General features: G+C 36.1%; 1 protein-coding gene across 1 annotated transcript in view; it reads right to left on the bottom strand.

Annotated features, from left to right (window-relative positions):
• skd (mediator complex subunit skuld) overlaps positions 1-23,276 on the bottom strand; it is a 505,637-nt gene that overhangs the window by 256,913 nt on the left and 225,448 nt on the right. Inside the window, exons 11-12 of the mRNA XM_090376037.1 lie at positions 18,889-19,155; positions 5,139-5,247 (exon numbers count right to left, since the gene is read on the bottom strand). Of these exons, the coding sequence (XP_090232163.1) occupies positions 5,139-5,247; positions 18,889-19,155 (376 nt within the window). The remainder of the gene's footprint in view (positions 1-5,138; positions 5,248-18,888; positions 19,156-23,276) is intronic.

Here is a 23,276-nt window from a genome sequence, read left to right as displayed (position 1 = left end):
GACCTGGGGGTGGTTGTGCAGGCAGATATGAAGTTCTCTGAGCAGTGCAGACGGGCTGCAAGAGTAGCTCATGGTGTATTGTCAATGATATATAGGAATTTTTCTAGCAGGGATAAGGAGGTGATTATTCCCTTGTATAAGGCAATGGTCAGGCCACACCTAGAGTACTGTATACAGGTCTGGAGGCCTCATTTCAAGAAGGGTGTAGAGCTGCTGGAACGAGTACAGAGAAGGGCAACAAGATTAGTGAATGGAACAAAGGGGTGCTCTTACGAAGAAAGGATTAGGTTTTGCAAATTACAGTGTCGGGAGACTAGGCACCAGCGAGGTGATCTGATAGAGGTGTATAAAGCATTGAATGGTTTGAGCATTCTCAATGCTGATGAGATTCTTCCTCTCGCTCAGAATAATCACCTGAGAGGGCATAAATTCAAATTGAGGAAAGACAGATGTAGTATAGACGTGCGGAAATTTGCCTTTAGCCAGCGAGTGGTTGGTTGGTGGAATAGACTTCCATCCCTTGTCGTGGAAATTGATAGCCTAAATAAGTTTAAGGCCCAGCTGGACAGGTATTTTGAACAAACAGAGGGGTGAAGTGGAAGTTGTGTTGTTTTTTTTTTTTTTTTTTTTTTTTGGCTGATGCTGCATAAGCTTGCTTTCTTGCATCAAATGCCTCTACTAATGCTAATGCTAAAATTTTTGAATTTGATGTTAAAACTGAACCTAGTATTCAGGTGCAAGGGTGGGTGCAGAAGCACAAGCACTTTGAGTGGACCGTGAGGATGAATTCTGTATGACTTCTATTCTAAATATGGTTAATGACTGTATTCGTTGTCAAAATAATTAATGTAAATTCCTCTGACTTAGTAGTTGTGCTAGAGTATAAAAAAGAACATTTAGATTTTATAATTTCTAAATTCAAATTTTGCCAAATCAAGTGCTTTTCCCCCAATGGGAAAAGGCTGAATCCACTCTCAGTTTAGTATAAAAGTGTTTTCAGTGCACTTCTGAATCAAACAAAAAATTGTTCTATGTCAGTGGTCCGGAAAATTTATTGCCAGCAATTTACCACCACGTCACTTTATCGCATTTTACCATCTAGAAGCAATGAGTAGTGTTTGGTCAAATCATAAAAAGTTATTTTTTATTTAAGTTTCTGCCTTAAGCTATGATTAGCATATTTTTGGAATTCTATGAACTATGAGGAAATAGTACGGAAATAAAAAAAACACATGTATGGAAATATGTAATTTAATAGGTAGATTATGTAATTTAATAGTTACATGTATCACAAAAACAGTAAAAAATCCATTATTTGAACAATATAACAATTGGTTAATTTTAAACTAAACTAATTATAACATTAGGTATGTTATAGTACACTGCAAAAATTCAAAATGAATGTTTATGCAATCTTCAGAATCAGTCACGTTGGGATAATTAATTACTAAGAAACAATAATATTTACAACACAGTATGTAAATTATTAATAAGAAATATTATGTGCTATACCTCTTAGATAATCAACAACATCACCCCCGTTCATCGTATGCACTAACAAGCCTTTTAAATAGTTCATCACAATCGTGATACTTCTTTTTTTTTGTTGCCCGGATCACTTCCACTTAAATATTGTTCAATGCGCATTTCGTTAATACTTTGTTCTTTTTTTAATGCAATCGATAAATTTCCAAATGTTTGGATGATAAGCAGCAGACTTATTCTTCAAATCCTCTATGCCACCCTTCAACAGAATTATTCATTCTTGGTAATCCTTTGGTGGTCAACAAAGATGCCGTCTGGTTGGGCATCCAATCCATGTATCCTCAAAATAATCAACAACAAATGTTCAAAAACGACTGTCACAATTGGAATGGGCAAAAATGCAATTGCTGCCAAAATTCGCATATTTAAAGCATCAGTTTCGTAACGTTGTTTCAATCCATTATTCTGAATGGAACGAAAAATACATTGTGAAAAGTGGGAAAAACAACCCCGTTGCGAAGCATCAGGAAAAACTCTTCTGCAAGCATTCATCATTGCCATCTCAAAATCTATAGTTATTGATTGCGGGGACATAGACGGTTCCAATAATTTCGGCTGCTGTAGTAGAGATACATATGTTTCCTCAGATTTGTTAGGCAATAATGCATAAACGAATGGAAGCAATATTTTGTCCTTGAATCCATGTATCGTATACAGCTGGTAAAAAAGAAAGGTTACAGTTTTGAAAGTCCCATCGGCATACCAGTGTTCACTTCGCGCTAACTGCAAATTTCTTTTCGTACTGAAAATTTACATACGATTGTCCTCGGGTCCAGAATCAAATTGTAGAAACAATTCTCCATTGCATGATGTTTTATATTCTTCTGTAAAAACTATGTCTCTACGATGCGTTGGAAGAACTGGGCCATCAAATTTTCGATTTCTTATATTTCGGATTGTTCGTTTCATTGTATCTACACTTGGAAGCTTTCGGGCTGCTACTGCTTGGCTACAGGGTCTCGGAAACATTTGAAATAATACTATGAGGCGTATTATTTGTTGTTTCTGCATAAGTTCGAATGGTATCAAGAAATGGTGCTGCCTCAACTACTGCTGCGTCTTCACAATGATTGTGCTCCTTCCATGTTTTAATAATGGTGTTATCTACCGTAGTAACTCAAGTGGCACGTTTGGTTTTTCGGTAATTTTGACACTTCCAATGAATTTTTGTTTCATTTTGCCTGTCTTTATAAAACAAATGTCCACTAAAGCACAATTTCGGTTTCCCTTTTTCTGATTTCCAAAATTCCACCGACATGATGCGTTCACAAACTCAAAGGATGAAAAATAAACTCAAAATAAGAAAATGTTGTGATTGTAAGAGATTATAAATATATAAGTACCTCCCTAATCAGCATGCCCTTATCCCCACTCCCCTAAAACATGCTACTTGAGTTAAAAATAAATTTATATAAATTATATGTATTGCCTGGCGATATTTGTAGGCTATAAATTATTTATGCAATAAATGTGATGGCCCAGTTCTTCCAACGCATTGTAGAGACATAGTTTTTACAGAAGAATATAAAACATCATGCAATGGAGAATTGTTTCTACAGTTTGATTCTGGACCCGAGGACAATCGAATGTTAATTTTCAGTACGAAAAGAAATTTGCAGTTGTTAGTGGGAAGTGAACACTGGTATGCCGATGGGACTTTCAAAACTGTGCCCTCACTTTTTTATCAGCTGTATACGATACATGGATTCAAGGACAAAATATCGCTTCCATTATTTTATGCATTATTACCTAACAAGTCTGAGGAAACGTATGTATCTCTACTACAGCAGCTGAAACCTACTACAGTATTGGAACCGGCTATGTCCCAGCAATCAATAACTACAGATTTTGAGACAGCGATGATGAATAATTGCAGAAGAGTTTTTCCTGACGCTTCGCAACGGGGTTGTTTTTTCCACTTTTCACAATGTATTTTTCGATCCATTCAGAATAATGGATTGAAACAACATTATGAAAATGATGCCAATTTTGCTTTAAATATGCGGATTTTAGGAGCAATTGCATTTGTGCCCACTGCAATTGTGACAGTCGTTTTTGAACATTTGTGTGAAAATGGTGTTTTCCTCCAGAATCGCAAGAAGTTGTTGATTATTTTGAGGAGAGATGGATTGGATGCCCAACCAGATGACATCTTCATTGACCACCAAAGTATTCCCATGAAATGTGGAACATACGCCAGCTTGTTCTTGAAGGATTAACAAGAATGAATAATTCTGTTGAAGGGTGGCAAGTCGCTGCTTATCATCCCAACATTTGGAAATTTATCGATTGCATTAAAAAAGAACAAAGTATTAACAAAATGCGCATTGAACAATATTTAAGTGGAAGTGATCCGGGCAACAAAAAAAAAAAAAAAGAAGTATTGCGATTGTGATGAACGAATTAAAAGGCTTGTTAGTGCATACGATGAACGGGGTGTTGATTATCTAAGAGGTATAGCACATAATATTTCTTATTAATAATTTACATACTGTGTTGTAAATATTACAGTTTCTTAGTAATTAATTATCCCAACGTGACTGATTCTGAAGATTGAATAAACATTCATTTTGAATTTTTGCAGTGTATTATGACATACCTAATGTTATAATTAGTTTAGTTTAAAATTAACAAATTGTTATATTGTTCAAATAATGGATTTTTTACTAATTTTGTGATACATGTAACTATTAAAATACATAATCTACCTATTAAATTACATATTTCCATTCATGTGTTTTTTTTTATTTCCGTACTATTCCCTCATAATTCACAGAATTCCAAAAATATGCTAATCATAGCTTACGGCAGAAACTTAAATAAAAAATAACTTTTTATGATTTAACCAAACACATCTCATTGCTTCTAGACTGTAAAATGCAATAAACTGACACGGCGTTAAATTGCTGGCAATAAACTTTCCTAGACTCTCTATGTCATGCTCACTCTTCAATAGATGTTTAGCTAAGTAAAATGCAGCTGGCTGCATGGAGAGAGTTTGTGTTGCATCTCTCATTTATATAACAAACTGATATAAAGGAGAGATATAAATAAATAAATAAATATAAATAAATATAAATAAAAAAACATAAAAATATAAATTAGTTTTTTAATTTTTCTGGCAAAAAAAAAATCAAATAATAGGGTGGGGGGGGACTACATCTGGATTTCATTCACTTGATTCCTTATTAGGAATTTTTGAATGATATATGGCTTATCTTTGCATCTGTAAAGATAAATCATATATCATTCAAAGATTCGCAATAAGGAATCAAAGTTTTGAAGAGGTGGGTGTTTTCAGATGCAAAATTTTATAGATATAAAATTCAAGGCCAATATCATGAATTTTGATAATGTGTGATAAATTATATAATTATAAGTTTACTCATAATTTAAATTTTAATCATATAAACACTTATAAAATAAGAATTAAAAGACAATGCTTAATTTTTATTACTACTTTTTGATCAGTTAATTTATTCAGTTATTATTAAATGCAACAAGTAAGAAACTTTATAGGGTACACAAATTAATTTTTCCATTCAAAAATTTGGAAAAGAAGCCTTTCTAATTAATTATAATAGACAGTATACCTAATATTCCACTTGTACAACTTGTGCTACTCTTAGCAGATTTTCCTGAAAATGACTCTTCATTTGTATTTCCAAGTTTTGAAGAGGTTGGTGTTGAAGGGGTCTGAAACTAACATACATATTGGTTTTAGTGTGTTTACTTAGATACGAATACAGTACAGAAAACAAAATCAAATTATATAACCATCATTACTATTTTCTCAACAAATAATGTATTTGACCTTACTGGAAGTAAGTTAACCAGCTAGTTCCACTCTTCACCTGAATCTATCAACGTAATAATTTTGTCTAACCGTTCTTATTAAAAATTTCAGTTAATACACTGTAACAGGGAATACGTACTTAGTCAAAGCTTAATAAAAACGGCACTCACTCAATAATCTGTTATGGTTACATGAATTATGAAACAGTGGTGTGGGAAATCTCTGATTGAAACTAAAATCAGAAGTTAAGAATTGTAATTAAGAAAGCGTAATTAAAAAAAACTTAGCCCAGAGGAGGAGGAGGTGCATCACATCATCCTCTAGTTGTCAATTACAATAATGTATAAATAAAATATCTTAAAATTAAAAAAGGAATAAGGCCAATAGTCATGAACGGCAGACTTTCAATAGATTCATCTTCATCATCATCATCAGCCATTTTCAATCCACTGCAGGATGAAGGTCTCTCCAGCAATTTCCAATTCCTTCTGTTTTGAGCACTGGCCATCCATTTACTACCCAAACACTCATGAATTTCATCTATCCATCTCCGCCTTTGTCTTCCAGGTTTTCTTCTAGCTCCTCTTGGATACCATTCTGTTATTTTCTTAGTCCATCTGTCATCATGTCTTCGAGCTATGTGTCCTGCCCAAGACCATTTTAGTTCTTTATTTTTGATAAGAATGTCCTTTACTTGAGTTTGCTGCCTAATCCATGTTTCTCTTCTTATCTAACAGTCTGATTCCCAATATAATTCGTTCCATTCTTCGCTGTTTAGTTCTCAGCTTCTCTTCTATTCTTTTGGTGAGTGCCCAAGTTTCACTTCCATAAGTCGTGGTAGGGAGTATACATTGGCTCATTATTTTACGATTCAGACAAACTGGGATATTGCTCTTCAGTATGTGACTATATTTCCTGAATGCTATTCATCCAAAATTTATTCTTCTCTTGACTTCCAGTCATTTATCATTATTACAGCTAATAACTTGTCCCAAATAAGTATATGACTCCTTTTCAATTACTGCTCCTTCAATCATTATTTTACTTTCTGTGGCATACTTGTTCATCATAAGGTCCTTGAGGTTGTCACAGACATTCTCTCAGATATGCCAGACAAGCTGTACTTGTTACCTGGGAGTCTAAAACGCTGATGGAACTGATATTCAGGTGACACTCAAGTCAAGTGGACCCAATTTCGGCGAAGTCCGGATGGTCTGTGACAGCCAAATCCTCTGCTTGCACCTTCACGATGGTGGGACTGTTAGTAATCCTGGGTATAACCTCCATACACAAGTACATGGTGGGTGACCACACAGGGTATACTCTAACAGGGTATCTAACTTGTTTTTTTAGCTTTGAACTGGTGTAATTATTGTCGATTTTATAGGTTTGGGTGTCAGAGAATATTTGTTGAATTTTATTTATATAGTCCCATTTATCTAGAATAACGATGGTGTTGGCTTTTTGGATAATAATATTGGGATTATTTTTTAACTTACATATATTAATTTGTTGTTGTTTAGTTAAATTAGACTGGGTATTTATGATAGCATTAGTTTCATGGAAAATGCAGTTTTTATCTGGGTGATTCCTGAGTTTAGTTTGTAGTTATATAATGCAATTTTCTATAGGGTGGTGTCTACTTTTAACTGCGAAATTGAAACTACTCAAGGCTAGAGAGTTCAGAGGGAGAGAACGCCTGGGATGAAACATTAACTACGGAAGGTGTGCAAGGGTTAGGGTGTACTTGAGTAAGTCTATTTCATTTCTTGGAATGCTTTTGGCTGACTTGATAGGTTGCCTCATTAATACACATGTTGTTTAAATCAACAAATTCAGTCCATTCTGCTGGGGTCATGCTTCTTTTTAAATTATATTTTAGATAATCTATGTGGGGTAAAAGCTTATTTTTGTTTCGTAACTCTTCTTTAATGATAGCTAAAGAAAATTGATGAGTGAGGTATGGATATTTACTTTAGCTATCATTAAAGAAGAGTTATGAAACAGATTTCGAAACTTTTACACTGCATAAATTATCTAAAATACAATTTACTAACACTGATATTTCTAACACTGAGCTTTACTAACATTGATATTTCTATAATTTTTTCTACTTATAATAAATTAGGAACCCCTTTTAACAAATATAAAGAAACCAGCATATATATGACACTAAGGACATTAATAACATAGTTTATTTAATCAAATGTCAACCCTATTGTAACGCATGTTATGTCGGCAGTACTACCAATAAATTTGGATTATCCACCATCGCAAACTACCACGTTAATAGTTTCTGAACACAACAAGGAAATACTGAACTGCCCCAGCATGTACACACTCATAACCACAACCCCTCAGTTGATACTGCAATAACCATTATCAAATTAAATTCAAACCATACTCTCGTTCTATACAAAACCCCTCATAATAGAATGGTACCATCTCAACACCAAACTTGGCGTCTTAAACACAAATCTTCCGGTTTCCTTGTCTTCCATTTGGAATTTCACGCGAGTGAATTTACCACATCTAGCAAAACATTTTGAGTACTTAACATCGAACACAATCTACTGCCCTTCATTTTAACGCCAACTGAAGATGAATCTATTGAAAGTCCGTCGTTCACAACTATTGGCCTTAATCCTTTTTTAATTTTAAGATATTTTATTTATACAGTATTGTAATTGACAACTAGAGGATGATGTGGTGCACCTTCCCCTCCTCTGGGTTAAGTACTTTTTTAAATTACGCTTTCTTAATCACGATTCTTAACTTCTGATTTTAGTTTCAATCAGAGATTTCCCACACCACTGTTTCATAATTCATGTAACCATAATGGATTATTGAGGTCAGTGCCATTTTTATTAAGCTTTGACTAAGTACATATTCCCTGTCATGAACTTTGGCAATTTAAGCTTTTGCTAACTCAAATACACTAACATTATTTTCCTGTAGTGGCCCATGCCAGAACAGTTGCAATTTAATATAATCCAAATAAACAGATTCCATAAATATAATTACTAAAAATGTAGTAATAACCAAATTCAAGAGTACTACAATAAAATTAATTTAATCCACAGTACAGGCAGTCCTTGACTTTTGGACATTATATATTGACACATTTAAACTGACTCTCAGATACAGTCCTTAGTATTATGGACATCTGTAAACTGACACACCAACTTTTAAAATGACCAAACATCACAAAATCTGCCAACCAACAGTTACCACAGCCTATTTATCATGGTCAGCGCAGAAGACTTCGTTCAATTATTTAATAATTTAGTTGTTGCATGTTGCACAGCCTGCTTACCAACAGTTTAGGCATTGTCAACATCATGGCCTTTATAATTTTTTTATTTGTGCAATTATTTAACAATTTTAGTTAACAATTATCAGATAATTATAAAATTATTTAATAATTTTATAATTATTTTATTTTTATAAAATAATATTTTATAAAAATATGGTGCATTAAAAAAATAAAAAATGAAGTTGTCAAAAATAGTTATAAGAAGCATAAATCTCATAAACACAAGTTTATGGGACCTGTGCATAGGTGCCATATTCAAAGCTTGAAATAATCAGGTGTGTTAAAAGAAGCAAATCGTTAGCCTCAACTGGATGCTTAGTGGATTTAAGCCAGTTGACTGCATATTGAATTGTGAAAGGAAAAAAAGAATAATATTAAATAAACATATGAAATTCTGGAAACATGCAATCAATGATTACGTCAAAAAAGGTGAAGCACAGTAATTCAAGAAACAGAAATTTTTTTAATATTATGAATTGAGGACTAATATAAAAAATATATATTTTGGTGAGTTTCTCAATCATTCAAGGTAAGGCTATGAATTTGTATGAAAACTGGACTAAATGGTTGGGCAAAAGTGCAGCTATGTGTACTTATGACTATTACGAATTACATAAGGATTATAAGCATATGCAGGAACTCCCCGACTTAAGTAAGGGTGATTTAATTAAACCACCTGGTGGCAAGCAACAGGTGGTTTAATAGATTCAAGCATTGTGCTGGTTTCCACAATGTTCAAGTATGGGTGAAGTAGCTAGTGACGATTCTGCAGCTGCAGAGAAATTTTGTGATGTGTTGGAAAAAATTATTTATGAAGGCGGCTGGCTATTCAATGCAGCAAATTTTTAACGTTGACAAGGCTGCTCTGTATTAGAAAAAAATGCTGGATAGAACATACATTGCCAAAGAGGAAAAGACAATGCCAGGTTTCAAGGCGTCAAAAGATAGGGCCACGATCTTGCTTGGAGGTAATGCAGTGGGAGATTACAGATTAAAACCACTGCTTGTGTACCATTCTGGAAATCCTTGTGCATTTAACGGCATCAATAAACCCACCCTACCCAAGCATTTCCGATCGAAACAGAGAGCATGGATAACAATATCTCTCTTTGAGGATTGGTTTAAATGCTGCTTCATTCCTGAGGTTGAAAAATATTGTAAAGACAACAATGTTCCTTTCAAGATTTTGCTTCTATTAGATAATGCTCCTGGACATCCTACACATCTAGATTATTTCAATTCAAATGTGAGAGTCATATTTCTACAGCCAAACACGACTTCACTCATCCAACCTATGGATCAGGGTGTTATTTCAAATTGAAAAGCATACTATTTATGTACATTTGATCAGGCATTGTCTGCAGTAGATGATGAGAAAAATGTTACGTTAAGAGACTTTTGGAAATCTTACGATATTTACCACACCATCTTACACATTAATAAGGCCTGGGCGAAAATTACTAAAAGTTGTTTAAATGGAGCAGGGAAGAAAACGTGCCCACAGCATGTAAAAGGCTTCGAAGGATTTTAAAAAGATGAATCATATGAAGAGGTTACAGATAAGATTGTAAAGGTTGCAGAGCTACTTCATTTGGATGTTGGTGCCAACGACGTGGAGGAGTTAATAGAGAAAGAATAGAAGGAATTATCTAACGAAGAACTTATTGACTTGCAGCCAGCAATAGTAAAAGAAGAAAATGCTGACGAAGCTCAAGATGAACCAAATGAGGAGCCGAGATGCTTCATCAGAGAGATGGCAATGGCATTTCGTGAAATTGCATCAGCAATGGCAAGGTTTGAGAAGATGGATCCTGACAGCGAACGATTCTTAACAGTTAACAGAGGGGTGAATGATATGCTTGATTGCTAAAAAGAAACGTACAATGAAAAGAAAAAAGCCTCCATCCAGTCATCCATTAATATGTTCTTTCATAAAGTTGAGTTGCCGACACTTCTAAATCTCCACAGCCCTCAACCTTAACAGTGGCGTACTTATCAGCTGAAGATGTTGATTCTGCCAATGATGCTCAAGAGGTAAAACTTACTGACATTATGCCTGTCTCCTCTCTTTTTTTTTTTTTTGTAATTTTATAATTTTGAATTTTTTTTAAATTGCACGCTTTTGTAATTTTTCCTGCGCATTATATAAAAAATTGAATAAACGCAATAAATAATTCTATTTACATGTTTGTCGAACGTTTCTTTTTTGATTCAAACAATTCAGCAAGCACAGTTGCAAGTGCTGCACAAGCATGGGGGAAATTCTGACTTACGTAGAGTTCCACGGAACGCAACCCTTTTGTAAGTCGGGAAGTTCCTGTACTGTATTTATATCATTTTCAATAGCATCTTGCAAAACTGCTGACTTTCAAAATCACTCAAAACCAATAAATGTAGTGTAAATCTAGAACTAGCCAGAATCCAGTCTTTTTAAATGTCTAATTTAGTTTTAAATAATTTTCCAATAGCTTTTTGTCTTCTTTGCATTATTAGCAATAGCTAATTCAATTGATTTAATTGAGGTCATTAAAAAAGGAGAAGATGAAACTAACTACATGATAAGCTAAAATCAATCACTTGGACACAATCTGAATATAAACAATAAGAAACCAAAACTAAACCAAAAACAGCATTGCTGAGCAGTGCTATTGAAAACTATGCAGCTCAAAGCAACTCCCCATCAGGAAAGACAGTTTATAAAGAGAAGTTTTATAAACAATATTTCTATAAATTTCAGCTAATTAGAACCTAAGCATGCACACCCTTCTCAATAAAACTGCTGGGAGGGATGATGTATAAAGTGTATATTTTCCAAATTTACAAGAAATGGTGCGGCAACCATTTCATTATATTTCCCACCCATAGCAATGAATGACCATAGCATTTTACAGCCATGAACACAGGAAACTTGTGGCAGTATAAACAGCTATTTTTGAAGTTATTTTTGTGCCATTTCCAGTTTGGGCTTCAATTCAGGTATTATTTCATTAATTATAGCACTGATTAAAAGTCAATTTAAATCAAAAACACTGCTTTGAGGGCAAGTACTGTGAATCTTGCCCTGAAAACAGTGGAAAATTTAACTGAAGAGCACTGCAGTAACAAAATGTTTACTGTGTAATGGGTAATTGCTCCCAAGACATTTGCACGAATACACAACTCTGGGGGATAGTATCAAAATGTCCATTTTTTTATGTTCATTATTTTCTATTTTTGAATTTCTTTCTCTTCCTTTGACTGCTGGCACGCTCAAGATTATACAGTGTGCTCGACTTGGGAATGTGTATAAAGTGGATCTGAAGTTGAACATTCCTTCCTCTTGTGATTTTTGGCAATTGAGCACAGGCAAGGAAGCCATTATAAGCTTTTTTTTTTTTTTTTTTTTTATGAAAACCCCAAACACGAGAGGTATTAGAACCTATAGTACTTAGAAGGTGAAAGGAGATATTTGTTGACATCAAGCTTGAACTTCTGTAGACTGTAATTTTTAGGAAATACGTATGAAGGAAGGCTGTTCCAGAAAACAGCAGTTGAATGAATAAATGAGGAAGATGAAAAGTTGGTTCTGTGAGTTTCAAGTCAGAAGAACAGTGCCCGTGGAAGTATCTGTAGAAAAGGCATGCAGCAGAAACAGTACAGCTATGAGACAGTGAGTGGAGAGACTATGTTATACAGGAGTCATTAATTAACCTAACTGGCCTCTTCTGAATGGAATCTAGAAGCTTGAGAGAGGTTTTGGGAGCACTGCCACAGATGTGGGAACAATATTCCATGGTAGGGCAGATTTGAATTTGTACAGAGTGAACAGCTATTTGGAAGAAAAGTAACAAAGCTATTTGGAAGAAAAGTATTTGGAAAAAAGAAAAGGAAGAAAAGAAATCGGAGTGTCACCATAGAAGCAGAAGAATCCTTTTGTAAGATATAAGACAAGACTGGGTTTTAGAAGGATCGAAATCACCTAAGTTTTCTTTGCCCCACTGGAGAATTAACTGGAGACTGGCATTCAAGGAATTGGTAGCAGATATTCAAGAAGTAGTTGAAGCTGATTGAGCAGGGCAAGGTTTCTCAAAATGGAAAGTGGAATGCAATGTGCTATCATCGGCAAAACTATAGAAAGGATTTCCTGTCAATGGAAGAAGGTCATTAATATACAAGAGGAATAGAGCAGGGGAAAGAACTGAATCTTGGGGGACACCAGCATTAGTGGAGAAGTTAGAAGACAGAGAGCCATCTACCATCACCCTCAGTGAGCGATCAGAGTGAAAACTAGATAACCAATTACAAAAAAACAGTTGGAAGACCATAAGTTGGAAGCTTGTTTAGACCTTTATGCCAAACACAATTGAAAGCCTTTCAGATGTGAAGAGCAACTGCTTATGTTTCACCAAACTTTTCCATTGAATTTGTCCATAAATGGGTAACATAAGCCAGAATATCACCAGTGGATCGACATTGACAGATTCCATACTGGCGATCGCTGATCAGACGGAAGGTTTCTAGGTAATTTAAGAGTTGGCAGTTAATTGATTTCTCCATTACTTTAGAAAGAGTAGAAGTAATTGCAATGGGACGATAATTGGATGGGAGGGATTTGTCACCCTTTTTAGGAACTGGCTGGATATGGGAAAATTTCCAAGCAGAACGAAAAACACCTTTGGAATAAGAAAGTGAAAAAAGGCATCAAAGAACAGAAGTAAGTTCAGAAGTACAGGTTTTGAGAAGAACTGGAGAAATACCATCAGGACCTAGAGTTTTCTTGACATCCAGAATAGTCAAAATCCGTCTGACATCCTTTTGATGGAAGACCACAGAAGGCATTGAATGGAGCGTGCTGGGAATGGTGGGAGGTGTTGTATCAAGATCATTAATACATGAGTTGGAAGGAAAATGGGATGCTAGCAGGTCAGCTTTATCGTTGACTGAAGTGGCAATAGAACCATCTGGTTTTGACAGAGGTGGGAACAGAGATGGGCAAAAGTTGCGGCCAATAGCTTTGGAAAGAGACCAGAATGCTTGGCTACCATTAGGGCAAGAAGCAAGTTTTCTACTCTTAGCCTGTTCAAAATCTAGTTTGGACTGATTAATAACTGATTTACAATTGTTGTGAGGTTTAGTTGTAGCAGAAAATTAAACTGAAGAATTGGAAACAAGCCAATTATGATATGCAATGTTCTTCTCTTGAACAGCCTTAGCACATTAATTGGAAACCCAAGGTTTAGATAAAGGATGAGATTTTAAAGTGGAGTGTGGAATAAAGGATTCCATTCCTACAAGAATAATTTCACTGGCACAATCTGAGCAAACGTTGACATCAAAGTTTTCAAACAGTAATCCAACCAGGGAAAAGAAGAAAAGAAATCTCACAGGTCATCCCATTTTGCATTCTTGTAATGCCAAACAACACAAGGCTGGGAATAGCCATGAGATAAAGGCTCCATTTAAGAAGAGCCAATCACCAAGTTGTGATCTGAGGTGCCTAAAGGACCACTCACTTCAACCGTGTAATTAGAAGGGTTGTTAGTGAGAAAAAGATCAAGAGTGTTGGCTGTATGGTTAGGATTGTCTGGTATTCTTGTAGGTAAATGAACAATCTATGCAAGATCATTAGTAATTGCAAAATCTCGACCAGCTGGGTCGGTGTGACTAGAAAACGGAAACCAGCTGGAGTTGTGAACATTAAAAGGAAAATTACCTCACTGTTAGGAGAGTTGGACTGGAGAAAGTCAAGTTGCAAAGAGAGGAAGTCAAAGAGCTCCAAGTGATTAGTGGAGTTGGGAGAACGGTAGAGACAATGGATGAATTTGACACAACGAGGTAGAGAGATTTTAAGCCAGAGAAGATCGAAGAGAGGAGATTCCAAATTACCAAGTTTCTGATAGGGAATATCGGAATGGACATATGCACAAGAACCACCTTTGAGATGAAAGGAATCATACAGCGAATAATTTGGGCAACTGAGATGAGCAGTAGCTGAATCAACCGATAACTGAGATTCTGTCAGAAAAAGTACATGAGGTTTGGCAGACTGCAAGTAGAAATGGACATTGTTGAGATTTGAATTGAGACCACGTATATTTGTGATATGAACTAGCAAGTGTTTAGGAGGTTTAGATCTTTTAGCAGATAAGCTTACTCTATTAGTCTGACAATTCATGGTGTTTTCAACAGTAAAAAAAAGTAGGGGGGGGGACATGTTGTATGAAGTAATGAAATTTTTGTGTATGGCATACACACAGTACGAATATATCCAGATCCTTGACATAACGTGGCCTCGACAATACCCTCCGCATACACAGTACTCGGACTCCCTCCAGTCACTATCTGGCAGAGTAGAGGTAGCAAGATTATACACTAGCTGATCTGGAAGCCTCCTAAAGAGTTACCAATAGGTTCAGTCCAGTGTACTAACTAGCAGCCAGCCTGCAAACACTGTTTTAGAGCTGTACTCTCAATATGTAAGGAAGTTTGGATCTTGCCATGATGTTCATCATAACCTCAAAAGTCATCAGTCATACTGCATGATTGAAGAGATGGGGAAGGGTTGACCATAACTTAGCTCTGGAGACTAAACATGGGTTTCACCACTTCAAGCCTCCAACATGCAAAGTGGTGGTATTGCACCGGTTGATGAGAGTCATCTACCACCTAGTATTGACTGGTAACACAGAGGGGGCGGCATTCTTCCATGTGGTGTGGGTGCCACACCTCAACCCTTGCTTGCGTTGGTTCACACCTGAGTGATCACCCACAGTGTGCTTGTGCATTGAGGTTATACCCAGGATTACTAACAGTCCCACCATCGTGAAGGTGCAAGAGAATTTGGCTGTCACAGACCATCCGGATTTCGCCGAAATTGGGTCCATTTGACTTGAATGTCACCCGAATATCAGATCCATCGGCGTTTTAGACTCCCAGGTAGCAAGTACAGCTTGTCTGGCATATCTGAGAGAATGTTTTGTGGCAACCTCAAGGACCAAAAGCTGTTTGCAAGTAGCTGCCCTTTTGCCACTTAAAACACCACAGTGGATTTGGAATATAAATCCTTACTGGACAATTTAGATAGCATGTCTTGATAGAACCTGGAGGCTGTGGGGTGTTAAATATAAGGATGAGAACTCAGACAGGAATGGGATTTCCATCCTTACACATCAATATTTACTTCATAGGTGTTGCACCTTAATTCCTTCAGTTTGGCACAGATCTTTTTCTCAGATACATGAAGATCCCACCCTTCTGTTACACCAAATGATTAATTAAGTGTTTTATAGGAGTAACGGTTATGAGTATTCCCCCTATCAAGCAACTTTGAGGATTTTCTTTGCATGCTTGGAACATGGTGCTTCCACTAAAATCTCCAGAATTAATTATTTTTACTGATTTTGGGGAGCCTGCCAACCCTTCTAATCCTTGCTGAATGAAAAAAGGGTGGTTTTCCCAATTACCTGTTCTCCAGTAGAATGGATGATAAGGAATAGTGGTGTTATTGACGATACGTCCTCAGTTCTGGGACTGTTTGCTACAGTGTTGCTGACATCACCTTGTCAGTTAGGTAGGAACTACTTGAAGCCCCCAGAAAGAAGGAGGATTTATTATTATTAACCATATGTTGCGAGGAAGCCTGAGGTTTATGCTGGGGCTGCACCAGCCCAAAAAAAAAAAAAAAAAAAAAATTCCCAATTACCCTGAGAGAGAGCGAGATCCAGCTCAGGATTCTGGGTGTGCCAAGCCCATACTCACCAGATGTGAGCCCCCTGGGGTAAATTTAAGTGACTCTTAAGAGTAAAAAATAAGTTCAGATGCCCCAAGTATCTCACCCATCACAAAGCCCTATGAAGATATGCCCACACACAAATCATCATGTTGTTTGTTTGTTATTTGGTTTTTAGGAGCATTAGCAACTAAGTCCATATTGCTCCGGGGATATGCGGTGGTCATTCCCTGACCTTTCCACATCCTCCGTATTTGGTGGTCATGGGCTCGAACCCCAGTCTAATCAAGAAGTGTGTGCTACGCACTGCTGCTCCTGCCCACCTGGCTACGGAGGCGCTTGATTTGATTTGATTTGGTAGTTGTTGGCGCATCGGCTTCTGTGGCCATATTGCACCTCCCAAGGTTTTTTGCAGTACTTTGATCCAAGCCCGAGGCGGGAATCGAACCCGCGACCTTTGGGTCGCCGAGCAGGTACTTTACCCACTCGGCTAGCCCGGTCGGCCAGCTACGGAGGCGCCCTAAATCATCGTGTACTGCATGTGCAAATGGAACACCAAGTAGAGCATCATACCCACATTTCCAATAAGTCCTGAGAAGGAGACCTATTGAATGCAGTAAGAACCACCTGCTGATTGATCCCAAGACACTCCATATAGTTGAAGCAGGGACCAAAGTGGTATACTAGGGCTAGGCTCCTCACCCACCAGGATCCCCCTTTCTGAGTTTCCATGGGTCGTAGCACATGGCTGCACGCAATGGATTCCCGTAATGTAATTATGGAACCAAAATATGGGCAATGGATCCTAGTGATGCTAATCTGAAAGGCCAGCAGCATTAGAGGGAGGTTTGCTCATCACATATACAAGTGCCCATATGTCCAACAGGTATATGTGATGTTAAGATTCTAAAGGGTGTTATTGTGAAAACCAGCATTTCTGACCATTTAGATAATGAAATTGTACACACTGGGCAAAAATAATACAAACCTTTATTCAGTATCAAAATAGGCTGCCTTTGTTTCGAATAACAGCAAGTATGCAGCATGGCATGGATTTTATAAGGTGCTTTAGTGCATTTTGGTCTAACTGTAATCATTCTTCTAGAAAAATATGACATAGCTGCAACAGAGAGATGTGTGTGCCGGAGAGAGCTATTTGTTTGCCAAATAGCTCTCTCTCTCTCTCTCTCTCTCTCTGGCATATCCCATACATCTCAATAGGATTGAGATCAGATGAATATGGGGGCCGGGAAGATGGTAGAAATCAGTGTCATGTTCTCCAAACCATTCTTGCACAATTCTGGTATGTTGCATTTTCATCCATAAAGAGGCCATAACCTTCTGGATAAAAGTGTAATATTGCAGGGTGTAGTAGATTGATACAAAATTCAGGCACTCCCTGGATGTAATTTTACCTTCAACTAGTATGAACAGACGCAGTCCATGCCAACAAAACATTCTCCATACCATGATATCACCTCGAAATGCTTGGGCTGTCTTAGGGTAAGCAGGTCCATCACTTCATGAAGTTCTCACCATACTCTCTGCCTACCATCAGTGCCAAACAAAGTGTATTAACCACATGACTGTCTTCCACTGTCCAATCAACATTCTTTTCACTGCCGCAAGTGGATTTTTCTAGCTTACTCTGAAACAAGTAGCTTCCAAATAGTCAGGTGACTGACATATCCAATTTCTTCAATTCCTTGCACATGGTGTGGGCTGAAATAGGGTAGTTCTGGGCTTGGTTGAATTCAGATATTATATTTTTCCATACAGTCCTCCTTAGAGTATTATTTACGTCTTTGAGATCTGGAAGAATCGCTTGCTTTCCAGTCAATAAAAACCTTTAAGATGGAGGTTTTCAAGAACCCAGTTATGTCTTTCATTTCTTGAATCGTGGCTCTTACTAAACATGCACACACAGTAAGGCCCTTTTCAAAATCTGATAGATCATGTGTTTTCTCCATTCTGGCTTCAGATTACTGCAGTCAAACAGACTGTGCAGTCTTTATACTCAAAAGGCAGCACAACACCACTCCACTTCAGTTTTCATTGCATCTATTTGCATTTATTCTGTCTATGACTGGCTTAATACAAAGGTTCATATGTTTTTGGCCAGTGTGTGTACAAAATAATAATAAATTTTACAAATATAAAGCTGCTATAATGAATATAACAGTTTAATGTACTGCACAAACCATTAAAAAAAGGTTCATTGATAAATTAACTGCCAGAACTATGGGCATTTTAAGATTTAAAAATTTTTTTTCCATCTCTGTAAAACACTCACATTTCAGAATTTCACACAACATAGACAAGTAAAGTGCCACTGCTTTCATGCAGATATAGAAGCACAGCATTTAAAAGTTGATAAACCCCTGTTCTGTACAAGAAATGTTTAAAGAGGCAAGTTTTTAACATCTCTAGTCTATCATAAAAACTTTTACAGTGCATTATACACATTTACAGAACATTTAGCTAGCCATGCAAAAAAAAAATAAATAAATAAATGATAATTACTTGGTCATCTCCACTTTCATCAGATGAAGATGTCTCAAAGATATTTTCCAAGTCCCGGTAAGTAACCTGCAAATCTTCTTCCCTTGTAAAGCTAGACCCTTGGTTCCTAGGAGTTGGAGGAGATGCCACACAGGTTTGGTCATTTAATGGAGTATTTTGTTTTTGAGGTTCCTGTTGAGTAGGTGTTGGAGGTGCCTGACTCTGAGGTGTTGAGATTGCCTGAGAATCTGGGGTTGCTGGAAGCGGAGGGCTAGGCTTTTCTTCTTCCTGACACAAAAGTACAACATAAACCACAAATTAAGTTATCTATGCACATAAAGTAACTCTGAGAAGAAGTTGAAAATGCTCATTTTCAATATCATATATACAAATCTGCATGTATATTATATCATATTATGGAAGAATAAACTCTGAAGGATATTGCCTGAAAGATACCGTTATCTATTAGAGAAAATTTCTGCAAACGAATATGAAACATTCTTCATCTTTAGAGACTCAACTGTGCCCATCAATTAGTCACTAAAGTGGGACAACATTTGCATATTGGTTCACTAAATTTTTCTCTAATAGATTAAAATATCTTTTAACAATGAATATTTCTTGAAATGCTCTCTTATACGTTAGCATGCATTTCACAATAAAGTAAACTGTTTGTTGAATTTCTAACTACAAGAGTAGTTAGAAATTCAACTGACATCTGCAACTTATAATTTCTCCCTTTCTCTCATTAAGAATTATAATTGATCAATAGTGGCATGAGGAGCTTTGAGACTGCACTCATTTTTAGTGCAATGTTTCCCAATGTTCTTCTTCAGAAACCTGTTTATTATGAGTAAATCAATCTAACTTTCTTACTGTTTATAAGATAGTTATTGTTTGGTTGGTTGAATGACAGGAGTTTTTTACAGTTTATCAATTATTTTATCATATGTGAGAGCTTATATGGGTCACTGTGTACTACATCTCTACAAGTGTGCATTCATGAGCATATTTGCATGTTACGCAGGCTGAAATGCCAGAATAACTCAATGGAAATAATCTGCTGTTGCCAAGTTTTGGAAATTAGCATATGTAATAATAATTTTCAAGATATATAAGAAAGACCATTCCAAAAGTTTGAGGCAGAAGAGATATAAGTTTGAGGCAGAAGAGATATATGAAGAAGAAAGATTAATTTGATGAGTGTGGAGCTGGACTGTGTTGAATAACCAATGCATTCAGACTGATTTAGAGGAAAGATGTGGAATTAAAGATGCAAATTCAGGACAATAATGAAAAAAACTTGTAAAAAAGTATTCATAAGGCAGTCCTTATGAATCCTTAGATAATGTCAAGAAGTAGGAACCTAGCAGGTCAGCTTTATCTTTAGCTGAGGTGGCAAAAGAACCATCAGGTTTTAACAGAGGTGGATGGGCAAAAGTTGCAGCCAACAGCTTTGGCAAGAGACCAGAATGCTCAACTAACATTTGGACAAGAAGCAAATATTTTACTCTTAGCCTGTTCAAATTCTAGTTTGAGCTAATTAATAACTGCTTAACAACTGTTGCAAGCTTTGGCACATTCACTTGCATCCAAATATTCCTGGAGATTTGGATGAAAACCAATTGTGATATGCAATATTCTTATCTTGAACAGCCTTAGCACATTTACAGGAAAACCAAGGTATAGATTTTAAGGTGGAGTGCGGAATAAAGGATTTAAACCCAGAAGAATTACTTCACTGGCACAATTTGAGCAAATATTAACATCAGAAGATTTAAATCAGTAATCCAACCAAGGGAAAAAATAATACAAATCTCGCAGATCATCTAATTTTGCATTCTTGTAATGCCAAACAGTATGAGATTGAGAATGGTCACAAAAGAAAGGCTCAGTGGAAAAGAGACCATCAGCAAGTTATGATCTGGGTGCATAGAGAACTACTCACCTTGGCTGTGTATTTGGAAGGGTTTTTGTAAGAAAAAGATCACAAGTGTTGTCTGCATGGTCAGAATTGTCTAGTATTCTAGTAAGTAAATGAACAATCTGTGCATGGTCATTAGTAATTGAAAAAAGGATCAGTATCTCAACCAGCTGGGTCTGTGTGACTAGAAATTGGAAGCCAGCTGCAGTTGTGAACATTTAAATCACCAATGAAAATTACCTTGCTGTTAGGAAAGTTGAAGAAAGTTAACTTTAAAGAAAGGAAGTCAAAGAGTTCCAAGTGATTAGTGGGGTTGGGAGAATGATATAAGCAACAGACGAATTTGACAGAATGGGATAGAGAAATTTTAAGCCAGAGAAGACCAAAAAGAGGGGATTCCAAATTACTAAATCTTTGACAAGGAATATCAGGGCATATGCACAAGTACCATCTTTGAAGAGAAAGGAATTATACAGCAAATAATTAAGACAACTGAGATGAGCAGTGGCTGAATCAGCTGATAATTGCGATTTTGCTGGATAAAGTAAGCTGGGATTGCAGATAGGGACATCACTGAGATTGAAACTGAAACCAGGTATATATGTGAAATGAAAGCGGTAGATCTTTTTGCAGATAAATTTTTTTACTAGTTTGACTATTCATGATGAATTCAATGATAAGAAAAGGTGGAGGGAGGAGACGTATAAAATAATGAAATTTTTGGATAGGGTGTACACATGCCAAGAACATACCCAGCTCTCTGACATAACGGGGACTCAACAATTACCTCCCTCCCCCTCTGTATACACACTACTCAAACTCCCTCCAGTCACTATCTGGGAGCGTAGGGGCAGCGAGATTATACACTAACTGACCCGGAAGCCTCCCAGAGAGTTACCAATAGGTTCAGTAAGATGGACTATCTAGTGCCCAGACTGTGGAAGCCATTTCAGGGCTGAAGTGAGAAAAAAAAATCCCAAAGCAGCTTCATGATTAACCTAATCTGTAAATAGTTACTTTATTTATGCACTCAAAAAAAAAAAAAAAAAAAAACACAGACTTAATTCCAAATAACAAAAGTAAAATTTTGCACTGCAATCAAATGTACATTTTTCTAGCAATAGAAACAAAATAGGCATTCTCTCTCTTTTTTGCTCTCAGCTGCTCTAAAGTAATATCAAAATAGCTGCTGACTTACAAAGGGTTTACGGCCAGCTCACATAGCTGTAATTAGCTACAGTGGTTAGCTTAATGTTATGGGTTTAAAGAATGAAGGACAATGCAGAAGAGAGAAATGTCACTCTTTTTTTTACATGGATTTCAAATAACGAGTGACACTAAACAGCAAATAATGTCTCAAAATATACATTCTTTCTTTAAGGTATATACAATTATGCACAATACACAAAACTGCACTTATTTTAATGCACAGCTCTTATACGCTGAGCTGCACGACTATTATGGTGGCAAAAACAAAACTCAGCAAATTTTTTATCATATGTGATAAACTGAAAAAGATTTCAGATACCTCACTGTGAATTCCTTAAGAAGAATAGATAATTTTTTTAAAATCCTCCAAGGCAAAAGTATTTTTTTTCTCTGAAGCACATTCATTGTCATTCACTTCCAAATTGGACATGTGAATGGAATGACTTAAAGATGCACAGCACCTGCATTGAGAAAATGCTTTGTATCATTAGCAAGCACTGTATTTTTACTTTTTTTCAGCAGTGAAAACAAATGTATTATACATGCAATCATAATGTGAGTACAGTTACATGAATTTTCTGTGATTTTGCATGGAATTCTTTGGGAAGTGAACAGAAATATAAAATTTAAAGGTGCCATACACAGTATAACGGTATTATATGCAGGACAACAGCAAATTTTTGTTACAGCTGCATTCAATTTCATCATAATAATGTTTGCTGGTAGTTGGTTTCAATAGTCTTTTTGATTCAGATAAGTTATTCATGGGATCCAATTTAGACTCTGAATTTAATTGTAGATGTATTTCAAATAATCCATACTAAAATGCATATAAAATATTGAATAAATTTTGAATTATAAAATTTTGAATATAGGCAACTCTCGGTTTACAAACAATTGAATTATGAACATTTGCTATAACAAACATCACAATCATTCAAAATCCCTTAAAGTCACCAATAGATAGAGTTCCTTATAAAATGAAATGCCAAATGTATAGTGAATGTAATTGTAAGATTCAAATAAATAAACTTTTAAAAAATGTATTTATTACAATAATTATCAGGAAATTGTTGAACTGGGCAATAAAATGGACTTCGACCTTGATGTGATTGATGTGAGAGAGCTTTTGGACTCGCATTTTAAGGAATTAACAACTAATGAAATAACTGAAATAGAGACATCTAAATTCTGAAGTAACAGAAGAACCTGATATTCCACAGCCTCCCAGAACATTTAGAAGGCAGAAAATGGCTGCAAATTTTAAATCAATTTC

Source organism: Mastigoproctus giganteus, chromosome 1 (genome assembly GCF_048544385.1).
Source record: "Mastigoproctus giganteus isolate SK-2022 chromosome 1, ASM4854438v1, whole genome shotgun sequence".
Lineage (NCBI taxonomy): Eukaryota > Metazoa > Arthropoda > Arachnida > Uropygi > Thelyphonidae > Mastigoproctus > Mastigoproctus giganteus.
The sequence above is the reverse complement of the archived record's forward strand: the minus strand, read 5'-3'. Positions and strand labels throughout refer to the sequence as shown.